This window comes from Motacilla alba, chromosome 13, assembly GCF_015832195.1.
Source record: "Motacilla alba alba isolate MOTALB_02 chromosome 13, Motacilla_alba_V1.0_pri, whole genome shotgun sequence".
Taxonomy (NCBI): Eukaryota; Metazoa; Chordata; class Aves; order Passeriformes; family Motacillidae; genus Motacilla; species Motacilla alba.
In genome coordinates, this window is record NC_052028.1 from 10998217 (window position 1) to 11017752 (window position 19536).

The 19536-nt window shown below is 42.7% G+C and overlaps 1 protein-coding gene across 3 annotated transcripts in view; it reads right to left on the bottom strand.

Annotated features, from left to right (window-relative positions):
* The window catches only part of ADAMTS2 (ADAM metallopeptidase with thrombospondin type 1 motif 2), a 175618-nt gene that overhangs the window by 6447 nt on the left and 149635 nt on the right, over positions 1-19536 (bottom strand). For all 3 annotated transcript variants that reach the window (XM_038149866.1, XM_038149867.1, XM_038149865.1), the window contains 11 exons: positions 18552-18697; positions 16949-17124; positions 13022-13155; positions 12097-12220; positions 11393-11473; positions 9779-9942; positions 8468-8627; positions 7148-7280; positions 4689-4896; positions 4203-4332; positions 3114-3203 (listed from right to left, as the gene is read on the bottom strand). In XM_038149866.1, the coding sequence (XP_038005794.1) occupies positions 3114-3203; positions 4203-4332; positions 4689-4896; positions 7148-7280; positions 8468-8627; positions 9779-9942; positions 11393-11473; positions 12097-12220; positions 13022-13155; positions 16949-17124; positions 18552-18697 (1546 nt within the window). The remainder of the gene's footprint in view (positions 1-3113; positions 3204-4202; positions 4333-4688; positions 4897-7147; positions 7281-8467; positions 8628-9778; positions 9943-11392; positions 11474-12096; positions 12221-13021; positions 13156-16948; positions 17125-18551; positions 18698-19536) is intronic.

A 19536-nucleotide genomic window follows, 5' to 3' on the forward strand; every position in this document is an offset into this window, starting at 1 on the left:
GAGAGAAGAGTCAGAGGGTTTGTAGGAGAGGAGAGGGCTGAGGAGAAAAGCAGACTGACCAACACCTGGCATCATCACTAATAAAACATCTTCTCTGTGACCAGAGTGCTGAGACAGTGATGAAATCACTTGTCTCTCTCCCCCTGCTCTTACTACATTTCCACCTACTCTTGTAGTAAAGGGTGAGTAGCTCCAATTACTCCCTTTTATTTAGAGTGCACCCGATGGGAGACAGTGCTCTCAGCCTGACCTGCAGTCACATTTCACCCTCCTGCTACGAGCACTGGCTTGTGTCAGCACCCTCACAGCAAAGAGAGAAGCAGAGCAGGTTCAGGGGATATAAGGGGATTTGGAAAGCGTAGGTGCCACCTCTTCACTCATCCTCAGTTAACAAAACAGGGATCGCGGGTGTTTCATTGGCAAACATATCAGTCCAAAATAAACTAACAGCTGGTGCTGCTGCTTTAAAATGCTAGTGCTGGCTGAGGCAGGTGGAAACACGTCCTGTACATTGTATCTATGCTGTGATTGTTGCTGTTGCAGAAAAGTAAAAATCTAGTTCCTGCTTTTGAATGTGCCAGGTATTTTTCATATTTTTCAAATACTAAACTGAAGTTTCTTTTTCTAGTTTACTGCTAGAGATTAGAAATGACTCCTTTCCTAGGAACATAAGAATAGTACCTTGGTTTTGGAGAGATTTTCAAACCAGCCTCTAAGAGCTGTTCATATCTGCATGCGCAGCTCCATACAAAGGCCTGAATGTGCCCATACAATTTATATAAATTTTTACACACCCCATAAGAGTCATCTTTGAACATTTTGCCTTGTGATGCATGACCCTTATGCACATTCCTCCAAATGGCTTCCGTAATAAAAGCCAACAGATACAATATTTAAATGCAATTTTAACAAGGTAGGTCTGTTCTTGGGTTTGTAAGAATCAGTAACAGCACCTTTAGAAAAATGCCTTTTTTCCTAACAAAAACATGTAATGTCAAGCTTAACAATACATGGAAATAAAACTGCATTATGTAATAAGTTTAGTGACATCTGATAAGTTGTATAAATAAACTCTGCAACTTCTCAATGCCAGAATGAAATTTTGATCTTCTATCCAAACCAAAATATCCAGATTTGCTGAACTTTTATTTATTTTTACTTGCAGTATGCATGACAGACTGGAAGTATATATTCAAAACATCAGTAAGAAAAAAATAAATCAGTTTCACAGTCACTTTGGTACACATTAGTCTCATAAAAAAATATTGAAAAGCAAACTGAATTGGCACATCTTTAATATTATGTTAAATACATACAAAACACTAATAAAATATCCCTGATAAACCAAAGTGCATATAGACATAGTGCACAATGCCCAGATACCTTATTGCACCATTCTCTATAGCCACCCATCTCTTGAAACATCACTAAACATTGTCTATTTAAAGGTAACAGTCATGAATATATTTATACAGTTAAACACCGATTATTTTACATAACAGTATTCAGTGCCAGATACGTGTCTTTGCTTTTTCACCTTGTCATGTAAATTGTTAACATGTTTCAGGAAATATTAACAGCAAAATTTAAATATGTGATCACATGATAATGACAAGTTTGAAGTGCTACACTGTTGACGACCCAAAGATTCAAAAATGCCACTTTTCCAAAAAATATTATCAAAGCAATAAGGTAGTAATTTGCTCCAAGACTGCAGTTTTACATTTCTACTATTGGTACTGACTGTCACAAAGAAGTTTATGACTTGTGAATTCCAAATCTTCAACACAAACACGGAAGGTGAAGCACGAATGCCAGTTAAATTTCAGTAAGTCAGGCCACAATCCTGTCTCGATGAAGATATGGATATGCACTGTGCAAATCAACCTCCAATTTAATTTACTGCCTTCCAATAGTTATCGTTCAAGTAAAAACACTCCATCTGAAGGTTAACTCAAGGTACCAGTGTACTGTTCATATTTAAAGCTGGATCTGGTAAATTAATGCCATTTACATTTCAACATTAAGGCATTTTTCTAAAATTCATCTCCTAAGCAAAAAAAGCAATAAAAATTGAGGTAATTCTGTAGTAGTTCACACTGTTATGTTTGCCAGTTGACACATCTAAGAGCACACACGCGCACACACACACACACACACACAACCATACCAGTCAAGTCAGACATGCACATGGTGAAAAAAGACCAGAGATGTAATGAGTATAAACAGCTCCATGCTGAGCAGCTGGAGACATCGTAGTCAGTGAAAACATCATATTGCCTCCACCACGTTAAGGAAAACACCACCACGCCACCTTCACCATGGACCATGCCTGTCTGCTTTGGGTTTGTTTCTAAAGTGAAAATGCGCAAAACTGGCAAAAATTGTGCGATGGAAAAAATGAATGCAGCTCTTCTCGAGGAAAAACCCTCCAAATGACCACCAGAGTCTGGCCAGAGCAACGGCATCAGAGCAGCAGGGAAAGTACCGACAGAAACTCAGCTTCTGCTTCCCAGTGAGCCCTCCAAGGGCCACAAACGTAAAGGTGAGGGTCAGGAATAACAAAATGAGTAGCAAGGGTGAGGAAAGCAACAGCACCACAAAGGAAAATGGAATGAAAAAATTCTTCCACTCATCAGACTACCCTGTCAGCGAACTGAAACCAGAGAGTTACGAGATTTCGGGTTTTTAGATAAAGGAGAACTTTAGCACTACAAGGTGTCATTATTGTGATGTGATCACATTCACAATAAGTTCTCAGTTTTGCTATCAAACTGAACATCAGGAACCAGTAAGAGCCTTTTTTCACCACCACCAAGCAACAAGCAAACCGATCCCAGCTCCCTTTCAGAGGACTGCAACATACTGTGGAGATCCAACTTCACACATCCAACACTTCAAGACCTCCACCACCAGTGCTACGCAAGCTCCAGAGAAGAAAGACACCGAGCACCGAGTGCCTGGTGTGAAAAAACAGATTCAGCCCAAGATTTAAACTTGGCAAAGTCAAGGGAACTTTCCGCATAGAGAGAAGAAGAGAGCAAAAGGCAAAGTCCACATTCGATGTGGCATGCATTTAAGGGCAAAGGCAGAGTTATAAATGGGTCTTTTACTTGAAGATATTTTCTGGATGGGGTAGTCTGGATCGGGTCTTGACAGCCATTGTATCATGTAGGTTTTCTTTGAAGGATCAGAAACATTTCCTTGAATAGAGGAAAAAAAAAAGATGCAACACAACATATGTTAGGCAGCATTAAATTGTTGTCCTGTCAGAAGGGGACAAGCTCAGAGAGTGAGTGGGCTCCAGTTGTGAAGGAGCCCAGGGAAGGATTACAACCAAGTTGATTTTGGGCAAAAGGTGCTGTTTGGGGAGGTTGCTACAGCTCGTGCCCAGCACTTCACAGCCGACACTGAGAACAGCCCAAGGGCCAGTTCTCCTGCAGCACTTCCAGTGTCACACAACCCCAGAGACATGCAGTCTAGTTTAGTTACAGTGCCTCATTAAAATCTTTGTATTGGAGACTATAATTGACAGCTTGCTTCTAATTAATTAGAAATCAAAAACTACCCTGAGAAATACATCAGGGAAAAAAGAATATGAATGACTTAATAATAGGAATATGTGAAATGATCTCACAAATATAATTTGCAAACAGCTGAAAAGCTAACAAGGATAAAGGCCTTATTGCCCTGGATTAAGGAGCAACAAATTAATTACAGCTTCTAAAAACTGAGTTAAAAAAACCCTGCAGATAACTTGTGTTTGATGGAATGAAAAAGAAGCCTGGAACTGTTGGTGGAGGTGGGGAAAGCAAAGAGCTATCCCTGGTTAGCCACGGCCCAGCAGCCCCTTGCCAAGCCCCACAGGTCTCAGGGGTGCAGGGCTGGACTCAGGCACTGCTCCTCTCCCAGGGCAGCTGTTGGCTGCTGGCCACATCTGGCCATCAGCACTGTGCTGAGGTCTGCCCCAGGCTCTTAGGCTGTCCTGGGCCAAGCAGTGTTCCCCAGCAGGAGAAGAGTGCCCAAGAAGCCCATCGGCCACGCAGCAGCTCCATATTGGGAATTCTACTCAAAAGAGGGACTATGGAGAAGTGCCCCCATCCCGACAGGCATAGCACACAAGTATCAATTCAATGAAGGCATTGCAAATAATTAATTTTTTTTTCAACAAGTAACAGAAGCTATTGAGGAGAAGCCCTTACTGGGACATGGAGGTAGTCTGCAAATCCTGACGGTCTCTGGTTTATTGTCCTTGCACAGGCCGATGACATTGTCCCTGGTCCGGCACAGGACCGGGCGATCCTGGGTGCCATTGCCACAGCTGACAGAGCACTGAAAAGACAGGCAGCAGTTACACCCCAGCCACCCTCTGGAAACAACAGATCAGAAAGTAGCTTCTCAGTTTTAAACTGCCCTTTGATTCGAGCTGACGTGGTACGTTATTTGAGGCACTGCAGTACCTACAGTAGTGAAGCACGAGGGAGAGCCACTCACTGCTTCTTGTGGTACACCAGTAATTGTGAAATACTCCAAGAACAAGCTGTGGTCTGAACAATAAACAAACAACTGCACATGCAAGCTGTTGATTCACAGAGCCATCAATTCACAAATACAGTGGTGGCATTACTTGTCATGCTCGTTCCACCAGAGAGAAACTAGTTGTTTGAGACCTCCAGAAAGAGACTGACCTGTGACCAGGGTCCTATTCTCCACTGTGCTGGGCACAGCTCCCTGTTGCAGGGCCTCCTGCCCTCTGGGCGGTCGTTGTTGCAGTACTTGGTGTGGACAGAGCGATTTGTGTTGTCATGCAGGGGCTGGATGCAGCGCACGGACCGCACCTGATACCCTGTCTTCCCACAGGATTTGCTGCAAGGCTCCCATTCCCCTGTAACCCATCTGGGTTGGTGAAAAGAGAGCAAGAAGAGTTGATCTGTAACTCTTTTAAACACAGGTTTAACATGATGTTCATACTAGTTCTAATATGGAGAAAAGGAGAAGATATGAAAAAAACATAAGCAGTTATGGTGAGGGTAATTTGACTGTCCCTGAAATGTCATTAATAAGACCCAGATTTTCAGTATTACTCTTTCTCATTATCTCCAAGATAAGCATTATTATTGCTCTGCTGTATTGCTTTGATTTTAAGCTGCCCTTTCCAAGACAAGGCACACAAAAATATGGCCACTTTTATGTCAAAAGCAGCTACCCAAGGGTGCTGCTGAGCTTCCCAGCTCTGGGTGCACAAGATGTGCCTTGTCTCATAATGCAGCATGAACCAGCTGGTTCCCATATGACTGAAGCCAAAACATCTGGGCTAGAAATGCAGCTCCTGCCTGGCTCACATCTGGGCACTCCATGGACCACATCCCTGGCCATGTTAGACTCAATCAGCTGAAGCCCTGGCAAACCCAGTGCTGCGAGTGCTGAGCTTGGGCAGATCAGGGTCCTTGTCATAATGAATATTTGGTTTGGGGGAAGGCAACACTCCACTAAAAACCAGAAAGTTCAAGTTCATGATTTCTAAATCAGTTTGGCCACTGAGAAATGAAATCTATAGTTTGTAATGTTGTGTAGTTGAAACCCTCACTGATCACCCAAACTGACTCATAAATTACAGCTACAAATTGTAAAGGACTTAGAGAACAACAGGGGTCGACAGCACCAAAGGAAGTTTACCTAGCCCTATGAAAGCTTGGTCATAACTAAGTAAAGACACACAGCAGTCTATAAATATTTACAGAGTGCAGAGATCTGCAAGATGGAAATACTGTTCCATGTGAACAATTTTCATGGGATAAACTTTACCAAAAAATAGACATAGTCTGCAGAAACACCCTGAGCTTGAAGGAATTGTCCTAAAGTACTCATAAAATTGCAGGTTTGGAAATGGTCAAAAAATAGTACAAGGCACTGCACTACACATTCCAGTTAATCAGAGAGTAACAATTTCTCCCAACTTTCTCTTTGTAACCTACAGAAATTACACAGCTGTGAAGAAATGTAAGAGCTGTGAAGCCAGGAATCCTGAGGTGACTTCTGGGACAAAGATGAGTTTTTCCCAGAAGTGAAGAAGCAGCATATTAGTGTAGTGGGTGTCCCAGAGCTTTGTAAAACTCCTTAATAATTGCCTCTCCTATGTACAAGAGCAAAATGCTTGGATGACATTCTATGGAAACAGAGCTAACTGAAACTTCAGGGATCCAAGTACAATTTAGGATCCTATTGAGCTTTTGTGGTACCTGGGCCCAATTATATTTGCAGCTGAAAGGAGGATACAGTCCTTTCCAGAGAGCCTGAGATATGGTTAGGTCATTACTTAAGTTTTCCAATAAATAAATGTTCAACCCTGACCCATGCAGAGTTTATGGGGCACAGTTTCTTGCCTTTTCTCTCTTTCAAATCTTTCTTTTGAAAGGAAGTTAGGAAATATTGTGGTATGTTCTATTTATTTGCTGTGATTCCTGGAACCTACACTCGGTCCCCAGAGATAAAAGCTGGGATCAACATATTCCTTTCTCGTTGCAAGAGTAGCACAAAGAATATATTAGTCCTACATGTGACAGGAATAACCTGCTGCCAGTCAAAAAAAATCACCTGTAAAATGTGAATCAAAATATTTATAACACTTGATTATGTAGAGCAGAAATGAAGGTACAACAGGCATTTTGTGCTGTACAAGGGCAGCCAGAGAAATCTAACAGGTCAAATATTTTCCCTGTGTTTAAATATCCAAAAATATGCTGTGAACTTTATGAAGATTTGGATTTGAGAGACTGGACATTGACATTGGTTGTCTTCTGCAGCATTCTGTACATTTGCTCTGACATGGTTAACTCACACTGTGTAAAATTTGCTGGTATAAATTGAATTTATATCTATTTTGTATCACCTCAAGATGGCCTGAACACAAAAGTCTGGATCAGGACAGCACTTCTTTTCTAATCCAGCTTATTTCATAAGTCATAGGAACCAGCTATCACAGACAGAATATTTCTATGAGCAGAACAGAGCATGAGATCCTCACAGCCCTGGGCCTCTGCAATGGCCACGAAGGTGAAACTAAAGCCACCTTCCTTGAGGTGACAACGCTGGCTGGATGGGATGCCCCTGCACCTCCAGGGAGCAGTGCTGGGGCAGGGATGCTTACATGGGCTGGGAGCACTCCTGGAGGTTGCACACCCTGCGGATGGGTTTGGGCTTCTGGATGAGCTCGCAGTAGCTCCGATGAACCATCTTGTGGTCCGTCTTCCTGCGGCAGCCGTACTTGGTGAACTGGTAGCCTGGGGAGAGACATTGCTCTTACTCTGAGGGCTGGCAGATCTCACAGAGGGCTCGAGTTTCAGAAGAACTGCACGAATTCTGTCAAGGGTTGCAGTAGAAACTGCAGAGGAACATGCTACCAAAGGGAGGAGTAAGCTGCACTCAATAAACACTTACAATGCAAATTTAACACCCAAAATTGTTCACCCCCTATATTTTTCACTCCTTTAATCACAGAATCACTGGGGTGGAAGAGACCTTTAAGATCATCAAGTCCAACCCAGCCCTAACACCTCAACTAAACCCTGGCACCCAGTGCCACATCCAGTTTTTTTTTTAAACACATCCAGGGATGGTGACTCCACCACCTCCCCAGGCAGGCCACTCCAGAACTATATCACTCTTTCCATTAAAAACTTTTTGCTAACATCCAACCTATATTTCCCTTGAAGCAGCTTAAGATTGTGTCCTCTGGTTCTGTCAGTGCTGCCTGGAGAAAGAGACCAACCCCACCTGACTACAACCACCTTTCAGGGAGTTGTAGAGAGGGATAAGGTCACCTCTGAGTCTCCTTTTCTCCAGGAGGAACACCCCCAGCTCCCTCAGTTGTTCCTCACAGGGCTTGTGTTACAAGCCCCTCACCAGCCTCATTGCCCTCATCTGGATGTGCTCAAGAATCTCAACATCCTTCCTAAACTGAGGGGCCAGAACTGGATGCAGCACTCAAGGTGTGACCTCGCCATGAAAATGAAAATAACACTTAAATAATATTTCATGAAAATAACAGCCAGATCTAGCATCTCAACAACATTCTGCAAACCTCCCTAGCAACAACTCAGTGCTGCAACCTGACCATCAGCCTGGGGAACAGCACCAACATTCACATCTGGCCCCAAAAAGGAGTCTGACATTGCCAAAGCCCCATCACTGGATGGGGATTTACAAAAGGCTGCTCCATGGCACCTTGAGGTTCAACACCTTCACAGCTTGGAGACCCTCATTCAAATCTTGTACATTTGTCCAATTTTTCAGTTTCATAATCATAAATGAATCAGCCCAGATCTGCCCCCAAACCATTTCAGTCAGATTTTAACCCAATTCACTATTTATTTATCTATTACTTAAATAAAACTCCTCCCATACTCCGATCTCCCTAATGTCTCATGGCAATGAATGAATTTTGCATGATCTGAGGTTTTGTTTTTACCTCCTCCACAAGGTTTTGAACACTGGGACCATTTCTTCAAAGCCCATTCATATGACAATGAGTCTTCTTCCAAAACATTATTGTTATCTACGTTCAAGGAATCTTCATGGATCATGTACTTGTAAGTCAAAGATATCTTGGCACCACCATGAGGAATCACCTAATAAGCAAAGGAGATGTAATGAAAAAAGATATGAAAGACTGATATCAGGAGCTCTGTGAGATGATGTGAAATAGTGATCATGGCTCACATATAAAAACATCCCTGGAGGGATTTAAACCTTTTTGCTGCACTCAACACATTTTTTCCCTGATGAAAAAGTATCTCCATCCTTATGACACAGAGTTTCTAAACTGCATATTAAGAAAGACTGTGGTTGATTTAGACTTATTTTCCTTGCCAGCATTGGACTGACATCATGATACTAAATTTTTTCCATATCCCATCACAAAGGAAGGAAATTTTGTACTGAAATGATAACAGATATTTCCACTCAAAGACAAAGCAAATTCAACTGCAGAAATAAGTGAAACCAGCAAAGAAAATTGCTTATATTTCTGATAAAACACAAATATTCTTCTGATAATCCTGGAATTCTGCAAAGCTTTTTACTTAATCTTGACAGAAATATAAACTGTTCAGAAAGAGGTTTTGTTATCACACTGCACTAAGACAAATGCAAGAAAACAGATCTCAATTTGAACAAAGTGCAAAATATTTGTCCTTTGGAAACATAGTATTTATTCTTCCTTTGAAGTTCAGCTGGTGTAGATCAACACATTACAGTTGTTTTCAGAGGGATTTTAAATCAACTTATCCCTAAATTGAAGTCTACTGTTTGCTAGTTTGCAATGAAAAAAAGAATATATATGGGTGGTTTGGGGAACTGTGGAACTGGTTTTGCCCTGAAAAAGAGAGCCAGGATCACAGGAATCCTGCATCTGTCTTTGCAGGATACATTTTCAAAACATGGATGGGAGAAGGAACTATTAGATCTAGCTGATATGAACCACTCTGACCTTTCTTTGATTGGTGCTCGCGTGTCAGATAGGATAAGTAAGCTGCAGTCTTTACTCGGTGGCTGATTGCTATGCCATCCACAGGAAACAATCAGGACAGCTGGTTGCTCAACACATAACCCTGAATTATAACAGCCCTCGTACAGAGCAATGAACTGGGGGAAAGGAATTAAAATCCATCTTCTATTGTCTTATAATTGAAGCAGATGTCTTCTCGTAACTCACAGGAGGAATGTGAATGATGTGCTAGCCCGTTATGGCTCTGTGGAAGGTGGTTTCCATTTGGCTTACCAGGATGACAATTCCATGGCGCAGCGGCCCCATGGTCTGCACCGTTTCTCTGTCGTCGTCATTCCGATATTCCCACTCCACACCCATGTCAATAAAGACTTTGGAGTCTGGCACATAGTTGTCCTCACTTAGAATGAATTTCCCTGTTTCACGATTTTTAATAGCTGCGAACAACACAAGAAAAGTGAATATAAGAGGTTTGTTTCTCATCTCCAGTTTTGTTCTTCTTGTGTCCCAGTGGACAAAGCTGAAAAGGCCAGTGAGCATTTTCCCTCTTTTCCCTCACAGGTTTGGAAAGACTTTTTCAGGTGTTTCACTGAACTGTCAATGCTTTTCTGCTCAGCTCCAGGAACATCAGTTGTCCTTTTTTTTCCCTTTTTCATAGCCTGCCTTTCCAGAGAAATGAGGCCAATGCAGCTGCACCACAGGGGTCCAGCTGCCTGCTCCCATAGAACAACTTCTGAATCCACTGGCCAAATCCGAGCCAATTTGAGAGCCAGTAGGGGTCCCAGAGCTATTCAGCTCTTTCACATGTTGTAAGGCAGCTCAGAGGGTTGTTACTGCTCCATCAGAGAAAGGCTACTGAGCTAACCCCCAGCGGGTCCCCACAGTGAGAGAGGGACACTAGAAGCATCATTAATTCTCCTGCTCAGATCCAGTCCTGACACCAGCACAGCCCTGTTAAGCTCCTGCTGCTCTGCAGGCACCTGCCACTGCACACAGAGCCTGGTTCCTCTCTTCAGCTCTCACCAGTGCTCCATCCTTCACCTGGAGAGACTTCAGCCACCTTTGTATGAGGACATCTGAGATGGAACATTTGCCCTCCTCGTTAGAAGAAGCATGTTGTTATGTAACTCCAGATTTCAGCTCCATTCTCTGCCAGGCAGCTACCTGAGCATCCTGCTCCCTCAGCAGTGGCCAAGACAGAGAGCCAGCTGTCCCACCTTGACAGAACTTTGTCTGAAGGAGGACTGCTCCCTGATCCATAGGGCCAGGCTGCCCTGAGCAGCAAGGGAAGCAAGGGAGAAGCTGGGGTGTCTCACACTATGATTAGCAGACCATTCACTGTGAATCTACTTCCAATTAATAGCAGCCTACCAGTCACTGCTTCCCATTGATTACAGGGCTCGGGAGGAGTGGATTTCCATCACCTCCTAAACTGCTGGATTGATTTGGCAGCCTCGTGTCAGTACTGTTAGCAGGGGGGCAGGATCTGGAACAGATCTGGATAAAGCTGGGAAATTACTGAGAGTGGGAAGCATGAAAGATGCACACAAAAACCATGGAATGGTTTGGGTTGAAAAGGACTTTGAAGATCATCTACCTCCAACCCCCAGAGATAATGCACTGCACCCCATAAAGTAACTCAGCGCCTCTTCCAGCAGCTTTCTCACTTGCACATACCAACACAGAGATCTGTCTGGGACACCCTGGAATACAGCGCAGGGAAATCAAATTGCCAAACAAGTTTCCTAATTTAACATACTTAGAGAAAGTACATGGTGTGGGTGGGTAATGGGTAAACAAATGTATAAACACATTGTCAGCCTCCAGAGACAAAAATAAACACCAGAAAAAATATTCTGACTGAAAATTTTCCTACTTGTTACTTACCAAGATGATGAGTGGTGGCATCTGTTTCCTGTATAAGTAAATGTCTCGCACCAGCAGGAATTTCAAACATCTTAACGTACCCTATATTGAGGTATTTGAGAAGATAGTTATGGATTAATATACCACAAACAGGGTGGGTTTATCTTAGGTTTTTAAATAAATCTTATTTTCTGAAAGCAGGGTGTATTAAACACGATGAAGCAAATCCAGCATTATTCCCATTCCCATTTCTGTGCCAGGTGATGGAACGTAACAGGGACAAAGGGCTTTGGGTCAGAAGAAAGATGCCTGAAGTATCACCAACAGACTTGGCTTCAGACTAAAGTGGGCTTTGAGTGCCATGTGCACCCACAGAGACCACACAACCTCCTGCCTGACAGTCCCTGATGATGAGACATTATTGCAGCACTGGAGTGACAGAGCAGCTGGCTGACATCAGCAGCACAAGCCCACAGCTCTCCAGCAAGGAGCAGGGAAGCCCTCTCCCATGCATGCACAGGCCTCGGTATCAGTAGATTTAACTGCTCACTGGACAGAAGTCTTATTTTCAAATTATAAACACATCTGGAAGTAAGTCCAGATTGTTTATTGGAATTAATGATGCTGCAAATGACTTGTAATTGTCCTGGTACTTTCCATGAAACATAAGAGGCCAAGAAAAAATACCCTGAATTCCCCAGGCAAACCATGCTGGATGTACTGACCTTGCTTTTTTGGTACTCTTGAAAATGTTCTTTTCACCACTTTGCAGTGGGAATTATCTCCTCCACAGACACCACACTTATCTTCCTGCTTTGTGGAACCTATGACCCTGTCACACCCAACTTTCTGTGCACAAAAGAGAGAAACAGTCATTCTTATTTATCCACTATACAATTCAAATGAGCCTTCACTTTACATATCAACCCCCAGATTCCGCTCCAGCAAAGCAGCCCACCTTGTAGCTGGAAGATCAACACCTAAACAGATTTTAATACTTCCAGTTCCTATAATAGTTGTCAACTGGCTAATTATATTTTCATATTATGCTTCACAGTGGTTCTCTTACTGGAGGAAAGCAGCATGGTTAGGAAAAAGCTCTTAAGCCTCAGCTTATCATACGAAAGATACTTAAATTGCAGGAGAATCTAGGCATCTATATGGGGATAAGCACCTCCACCAGTGTTTTGCTAGTCAGATACTAATTCCTTTGAAAGATGACCTGCAGCAGATCCCAACTTAGAGGAACTGTCATTGATTTTTTTTAAATAGCATGATCAAATACCAAGAGAATGCACATCAGCCATATCCTAACACCACTTTCCTTGAAAGCTGCTATGTGTTCCCATTTCATTGTACATTCCACCCCCACTAAACCTCAGCAGGGAGAGCTTTCCTTGAAAGCTAATTGTAATAGTTCATCTTAAAATACTGCATGAAATATTTCTTGTGTAGGTAGGCGCTTTTGGAACCGAGTCGCACGCATGGCAACTGTGAATATCACACATAATATTGTGACAATAATCCTAATGAAATCTCCTTATTGCCCAAAGTGTTATTATACTTAGTCATGCTCGGAGAGAAACACTCAAGGTGGAGTTTGAACTGTTTTCACACTGCTGAGCTCTGCAGAAGCCCCCAGGCACTCACGAGGCAGTCCCCCCTCACGCAGATGCTGTAAGCATCCTTGTAGGAGCAGCGGGTCCCGTCGTGCACCATCCTCTTCATGTACACCACATCCCCTGTCTCCTTGGATTCACAGTACAGGTGGCACCTCTCCTTGGCTGAAAAACAAAACAACCCAAATTGTGCATGTTCAGCTCCCAGTTCAGCTGCTGACATTGTGAGCAGCTCTTTCAGTAGTGTTGGCTCTCCCTTCCTCCTTGCACACATCCCAGAGCCCAACGTGGTGCCCATAAATCATTGATGCTTATCCCCTTTGACAAATTCTGTGATCTCTTGGAAAATGCTGACTCATAAAGCATCCATGTGTCACCATTAGGAGACAGGCTTAAAAATAACAGATCATTGACTTTGAGGGGGGATCTATTTAATCCTTTGCAGATGATGCAATCTGGCAGAGCTCTCCTCAGTTGCATGACTACCTGTGAGAGATACTGGTTTCTCCCACACTGCACTCGAATGAGAAAAAAAACAAATTAATTTTCCCATTAAAAGCAGCTGTTTGACACTGAGTGAACCTGGCATCCAAAATTTCTTCAGAGGCAGCTGGGCCATAGCATTTCATCCTAACCACAAAGTTAATTTTCCCTCATGGTTGTACTTGTATTTATGATAATTTAAACCATTAAACAAGATGAGATGTCAAAAAGATTCAGACAAAAAACATTTTTTTTTACTGCTAACACATGCACAAACAGCCAGACAAGTGGTATTTTCTCTAATCTGCTCCAAAGAGCTAAGAACAAAAAATAAAGCTGAAAAAGACTAGTCAGTGTCTGAATAAAGTTGTATTCCACTGGTGTATTTTTATTTTATCCATGTCTCTTGCTGTCCTCAGCCCCATAATAGAATTTGCTATGCTTTCCTTGGCATTGAAGAGCAGATGACCTTTCTGCTAGATGAAACAAATAGAGATTCTGCTATTTTAACATGATTAAAAGTTGGAATGCTTTTCCCACCATTTAAAACAATAACTACTTTTCCATTATAGCAGTTCAACTGAAATAAATCTTCACAGGCCCTTTGCGTTCTTCCCCTGTACAGTTCCATGGCCTCTGCCCTCTTTTTATAAAGTTCTTGTTATTGCTGTTGATGTCCTCAAGGCCACTGGGTATTGGTACATCAGAGACCTTTGTTACTGCTGAAAATCCAGGGTCTAGTCTATTAAAACAGGTACATCTGTGGTGCAAATTCTTAATAGGAGACGATTAAGGTCATAATAACAACAGACCTAATGTATATATTAGAAGCATTAAGCTCTGCACAGGATAGATGTGTACACAGCAGCCCTGGGTATGCAGCCCCCCCACCTCACACACACCACACATTCACTGCATGTGATTAAATGAAAATATCAGCAGGTCTGACTGGGTGCCAACAACTCTGCACAAGGGCTTTATTTTAGAGATGGTTCTGCTCCCACTGCTCCATGGAACAGTAAACGTGTAAGTGCTGTTAAATCAGACCCTGCTATTGCAAAGAATTATTTTATTCCTATTCACTGGTGCTGGACACAGGAGAGGCGCAGGAGCATGGGTGTGTTGGTGTGCCTGTCCAGCCCCTGCTCTCTGAGTCCTTCTCATTTAACTGAGGCTGGGAGCTCATGGCCAGAGTCCCTCCCTGCTGCCCTGGCAGCTGCACAGTGCAGGAGCCTGTGAGCACAGCAGGGTGAGGACATGGGGGCTCAGAGGGCCTGGAACAGGAGACAGGCCATGGCACAACGGGGCATGGGATGCTCAAGGACACACTGGAGTGTACCCCAGCTCAATGGCTTTTCTCTGCCCACAGCATGAGGCACTCCTCTCTGTTCTTATGCCCTGCACAATGTGTCAGACACGTCCAGCTGAGCTGTCTGTGAAGTGTATGGATTTATGTCACTTCTGAGCCACAACTGCATTATCCTCACAAGTATGTCACTGATATGCCTTATCCTTACAAAAGGGAGTTTTGAATAGATTAGAATTCCAACATAAGCTTGTCTCTGGCCTTATTTTCACACAAAAGCTGTTCCCTCTAATAACCCTGCACAGGTAAATGTAACTCTCAAGGTGTCTGCAGTTATACCATAGTTATATTGGAAACCAGCAGCGCCCAGGGATCAGCGCTCAGACATCAATGAGCTGGTTTCTGACCCAGAAGCCATTGAATTTAATTGAAAAAAAATCTGATTTGTTTCACTGGTCTTTGCAGCAGACTGGTCCAAAGGCTAAAGCATAAGCAAAGGTCCTGCAGGCCACAGCCTTCATCCCTTCACCCTGTGCCAGCAAAGCTATTTCATGAAATTAAGCTGTGAGGTTGTGTCTGTGCCTTTGAAAATCCCAGACTAACAGACTGACCAAGATGGCATGAAAAGAATGAGGGAACTCTGAGAACTATTTGGGAAGAAAGTCAGGCAAATTAATTACAAGGAATTTGCGATTAATTTCTGGCAGAGTATCCTCTCACTGGAATGCAAAATGATTCACCCAAAGTGACCCTTCCCCTCCCAGTGATGGCAGCTGGGCTGAGGATGGGGTGGGTGTTCAGAATCTGCCCCTTGCCAGGCCAAGCCTGCCCTCAAGAATTTGTCGTTCAAGTAAGGTGTTAGGGTTCAAAAACAGTGAGCAGCTCACACTGCTCATTCAACAAGCTGAGACTCGTTGCCCTCTGCCTCTTTGTTTGGTAAAACATCTCAGTGTGTTTTCTGGCAAGAGCAGACATGGTCCAAAGCAACCAGCTGCACTTGCACTGACAGTTAAGCTGAGGCATTAACAGGAACAGGAACATTTTTGTTCTAGGAGGTGATCTCTGTCAACCTTGCTGGTTTGAGAGCCAGCACCCATCCAACCCAACAGCTGCCTCCAACTGTGCCAGCAGCATTTGGAGGAAGACACAGGAACAAACTGGAAACTTTTCTCAGAATATTCTCCCTTGGGGAGAATATTGGGGACTTCCAAAATCATGACTTGAACTTGGTGTTTAATAGCTCTTAATGGACTGTAGAACTGTCAAGAATTTTTCAAAATAATTTCTAAAACTTTCTGGCATCAGCAATCTTCTGTGGCAGTGAATTTCAAGATAATTAGATGTTTTGTACTAAGCCTTTCCTCTTATTTGTTTTAAATCTGCCACCTGATAATTTTATTTGATGTTCCCAGGCTCGTGTTATGAGAAACTCAATAATCATTCCACGTTCATTCTCTTTGGGCCTCTCACGACTCTGTAACTCTATCTTTTTAATCTACATCCTTGCTTTTCCAGGGTGAAAAGTCCTGGTTTATACAAACTCTCCTGATCCAGAAGTCATTATTTATGTTTGCTTTATTCTGGCTGGAGTTCATCTGGGGGTATTTTAGCAGCCTGGGCAGCAGTGAGATGGGCACAACCTGAGCTGCATTGGCTGAGTATTTAAAGTGCAGGCACAATGTGCAGGTACACAGGGGCAGGTCAGTGCTCTCCATCTCTCCCTTCACTGTCACTGAACTGATATTTTCCTAAAGCTATTCCCAGCCTTTCTCTTCAGACCCAACCATCCACACACATACCAGTTTTAACCCCCATATCCATTACTGGCATTCATTAACACCAAACTTCCTTTGCCTTCTTGTGTCACTTAGTATCACAAGGTCCTTCTGCAGCTCTCAGAGTGGGCCATCCTCCCAGGCAAAACCATTCCTTTTTATCTCATGGTAAATCCATTTAACAGCTGGCATTGGGGAACAAGGTCCAAAGTTTTTTGAAAATCCAAGTGCATTGTATAAATTGAGTCATTCATACACTGATACTGATCCCTCCAAACAGCTCCTAACAGATTTAGTAGGCATGATTTCCTGGGAAGAAGTTTTACTCCTCCTTATATAATTTTTATTCATATTTGCAACTGATTTTAGTTTCCACAGGAGAGGGGCTGCTCACCATCAACATGTTCATAGGGGAGCCAGTGGTGTTTGGTGTTCTGGTACTCAAAGTAGGGGTCCCACTGCCGGCACTGCTCCTCTCTGAAATCCTCAAAGTCCTTGGGACAGTCCTGGGTGTTGCACAGCTGGAACTCGTAGCTTGGCCCCACACATGTGCGGCCTCCGTTGGCTGGACTGAGACAGGCAGAGAAACCCATGGTTAATTTTGCTTTTATTTCATTAATCAAGTGTCTATTAAATCTTTTGAGGAGCAATTTGTTGCCCAATCATATCAGCAGGCAGTTGATGAAGCCAGGGCTGCATTTCTGATACGTAAAATACTTGTTTCCTTTCAAAACCTGCTGTCACTATTTAGCTGTTAAAAAACAACTTCTGCAAGTAGAGGTTTAAACTACTTGATAAAGGCAAGAAAAGCCGTTTTCTTGGTGCAGCCAGGAAAGGAAAGCACAGCAGAACTCATTCACGTTCACTCCTAGTGCAGCAGCAAGGCAGACCAGCCCAGCCCAGTGTGTGCCCCCAGGCAGATGTGCACCAGATCCCTGGCAGATCTGGCAATGCAGAGCTCAGGACCCACAGCTGGGTTTTCATCCTCTTCCAGGAAACACAGAAAATGTTTTCAATAGCATGTTAGGCTTTTCCTACATGCAAATAGGTTTTACAACTAAAGCTGTGCCCACAATTATAAAGGTCGCTTCTCTGTTGCCAAAGTAATAAAGGCTGAAAAGAGAACTGGCAAATGTTTTCTCAACAGAACAATTTCCATCGGAAAATGCTGCTTCATAGAACTCAATTAAAAAAAACCCAAATCAATGATAAGATGATTTTTAATACTAGCCAAGTTCAATTGCTTTATCAACAAACCAAGAAATTCAATGTTAAAAATACACGCTCTGTTAAAATAATTTAATTCCAACAATTGTTTTAGTCCTTGCTGTTAGGATCTTGGCATTTTATGATACCACACTAAGATAGCAATAATTACACATTTCCTATCATATATATATATATATATATATATACACCAATCTTTATAACTATGCTTTATTTCCCCTGTTACTGAAATGGAATCATTCTGCATTATCTAGATGACCCATACATAAGTTATTAAAGCAAGACAATTCAAAATTCCTAAAATTAACTTTGGGGAAAGTTCTGACCTCAGGAGCTTTGTTCCAACTTGGAATAAAAACAGTTTGAAAATATTTTAAGACCTACTTGTTGAAATATCTTAAAAGGTGGATTAAAGAAAGCTTTTTTAAAGGTTTTAAAAAATCCAGTAAATCACTTATATTATTTCATACTCCCATTTTAAAATGAGATATATAGGACCCTAAACTTTTACTTATGCTTTACACAGTATTGTATTAGCCCTTGTAACTGCATAACCAGTTTAATGGATGGATAAACTGAGAAATAAAGATGATTCATGACTTGCTAAGGGTGCCAAAAGTAGAATGTCTGACAACTTCTGCTATGGGTCATATTTAACAAGCACCATCCAGCATCCTTTCCTGCACTGCTGCACTGGCCAGGCACTGAGGATCCTCCCTGTGCAGCCTCTGCACATGAGTGGAACCCCACATCAGTGGGGTGTCACTTACTGTGGGTTGTCACACTGCCGGGTCCTGTACTTCACCCCGGTGCCACACGTGCGGGAACAAGAGCCAAACTTGCTCCATGCTCCCCAGTGTCCATCCTGCTTCAGGATGTCTGGTGTGAGCCAGATGCAGTGACCTTTAAAGCAATGCTGAAAGACAGAATCAGATGTCAGAATGATTAGATGATTAACTTACATCAGATGAGAAGCTGTTGTAACACACATTTTCATTTTCGGCACGAGTTCTGGATTTTTTTCACCTCTCCCATAGAAAGTAGAGGGAGGGACTTGCTGTCAGATTGTTCCCATGATCCCAAACTCACTCAGATTTTACAGCCTTACATGTCAGTATGCACATGTGTGCATGCAGGTTTCAAGCCTACCAAGTTTGTTAAACTGTTCTCAGTGTTACATTTCCTCATTACCTGTCTGCAGCAGGGATATCATTTAAGGGAAATGGCAGAATCCCAAATCTTGGAGGCTAACAGTAAAATCCTGCCTCCACTACTGCCTACAGCCTCTCCAGGCAGCACTGTCAGGAGCTCTGGCCACAGCACCATCCTGCCCAGCCGCTCCCAAATCCACACACACATTCCTCTAATAAATGTAATCATCAAAGTGTCATGGAATTAAAGCAAGCTCACCTTGTAGACCATTAATGCTTTCAACTAATGCTTTTAATTAATGCTATTAATTAAAAGCTTTTGCAGTGTCTCTCTATAGGTCTCATGGTAAACCTGACCAGAAAAACAGGAGGCACTCCTTAGGACAGCCCTGAGCAGTCCTACAGCTCCACACTTCATCACACCCTACCACACTTTCTCCTTTCTTTTACCTGGTTTTTAATACAGTCATTGTTTCAAAAGCAGTTGAAACATAGAATTTGCTACATTCTCCAAACTATTAAGGGATTAATTTTATTTCTTTAAAAGCCTTCATAGCTCCAGTACTGATCATCTCTATGCCATCTCCTGTTAAAGAAACCTGTC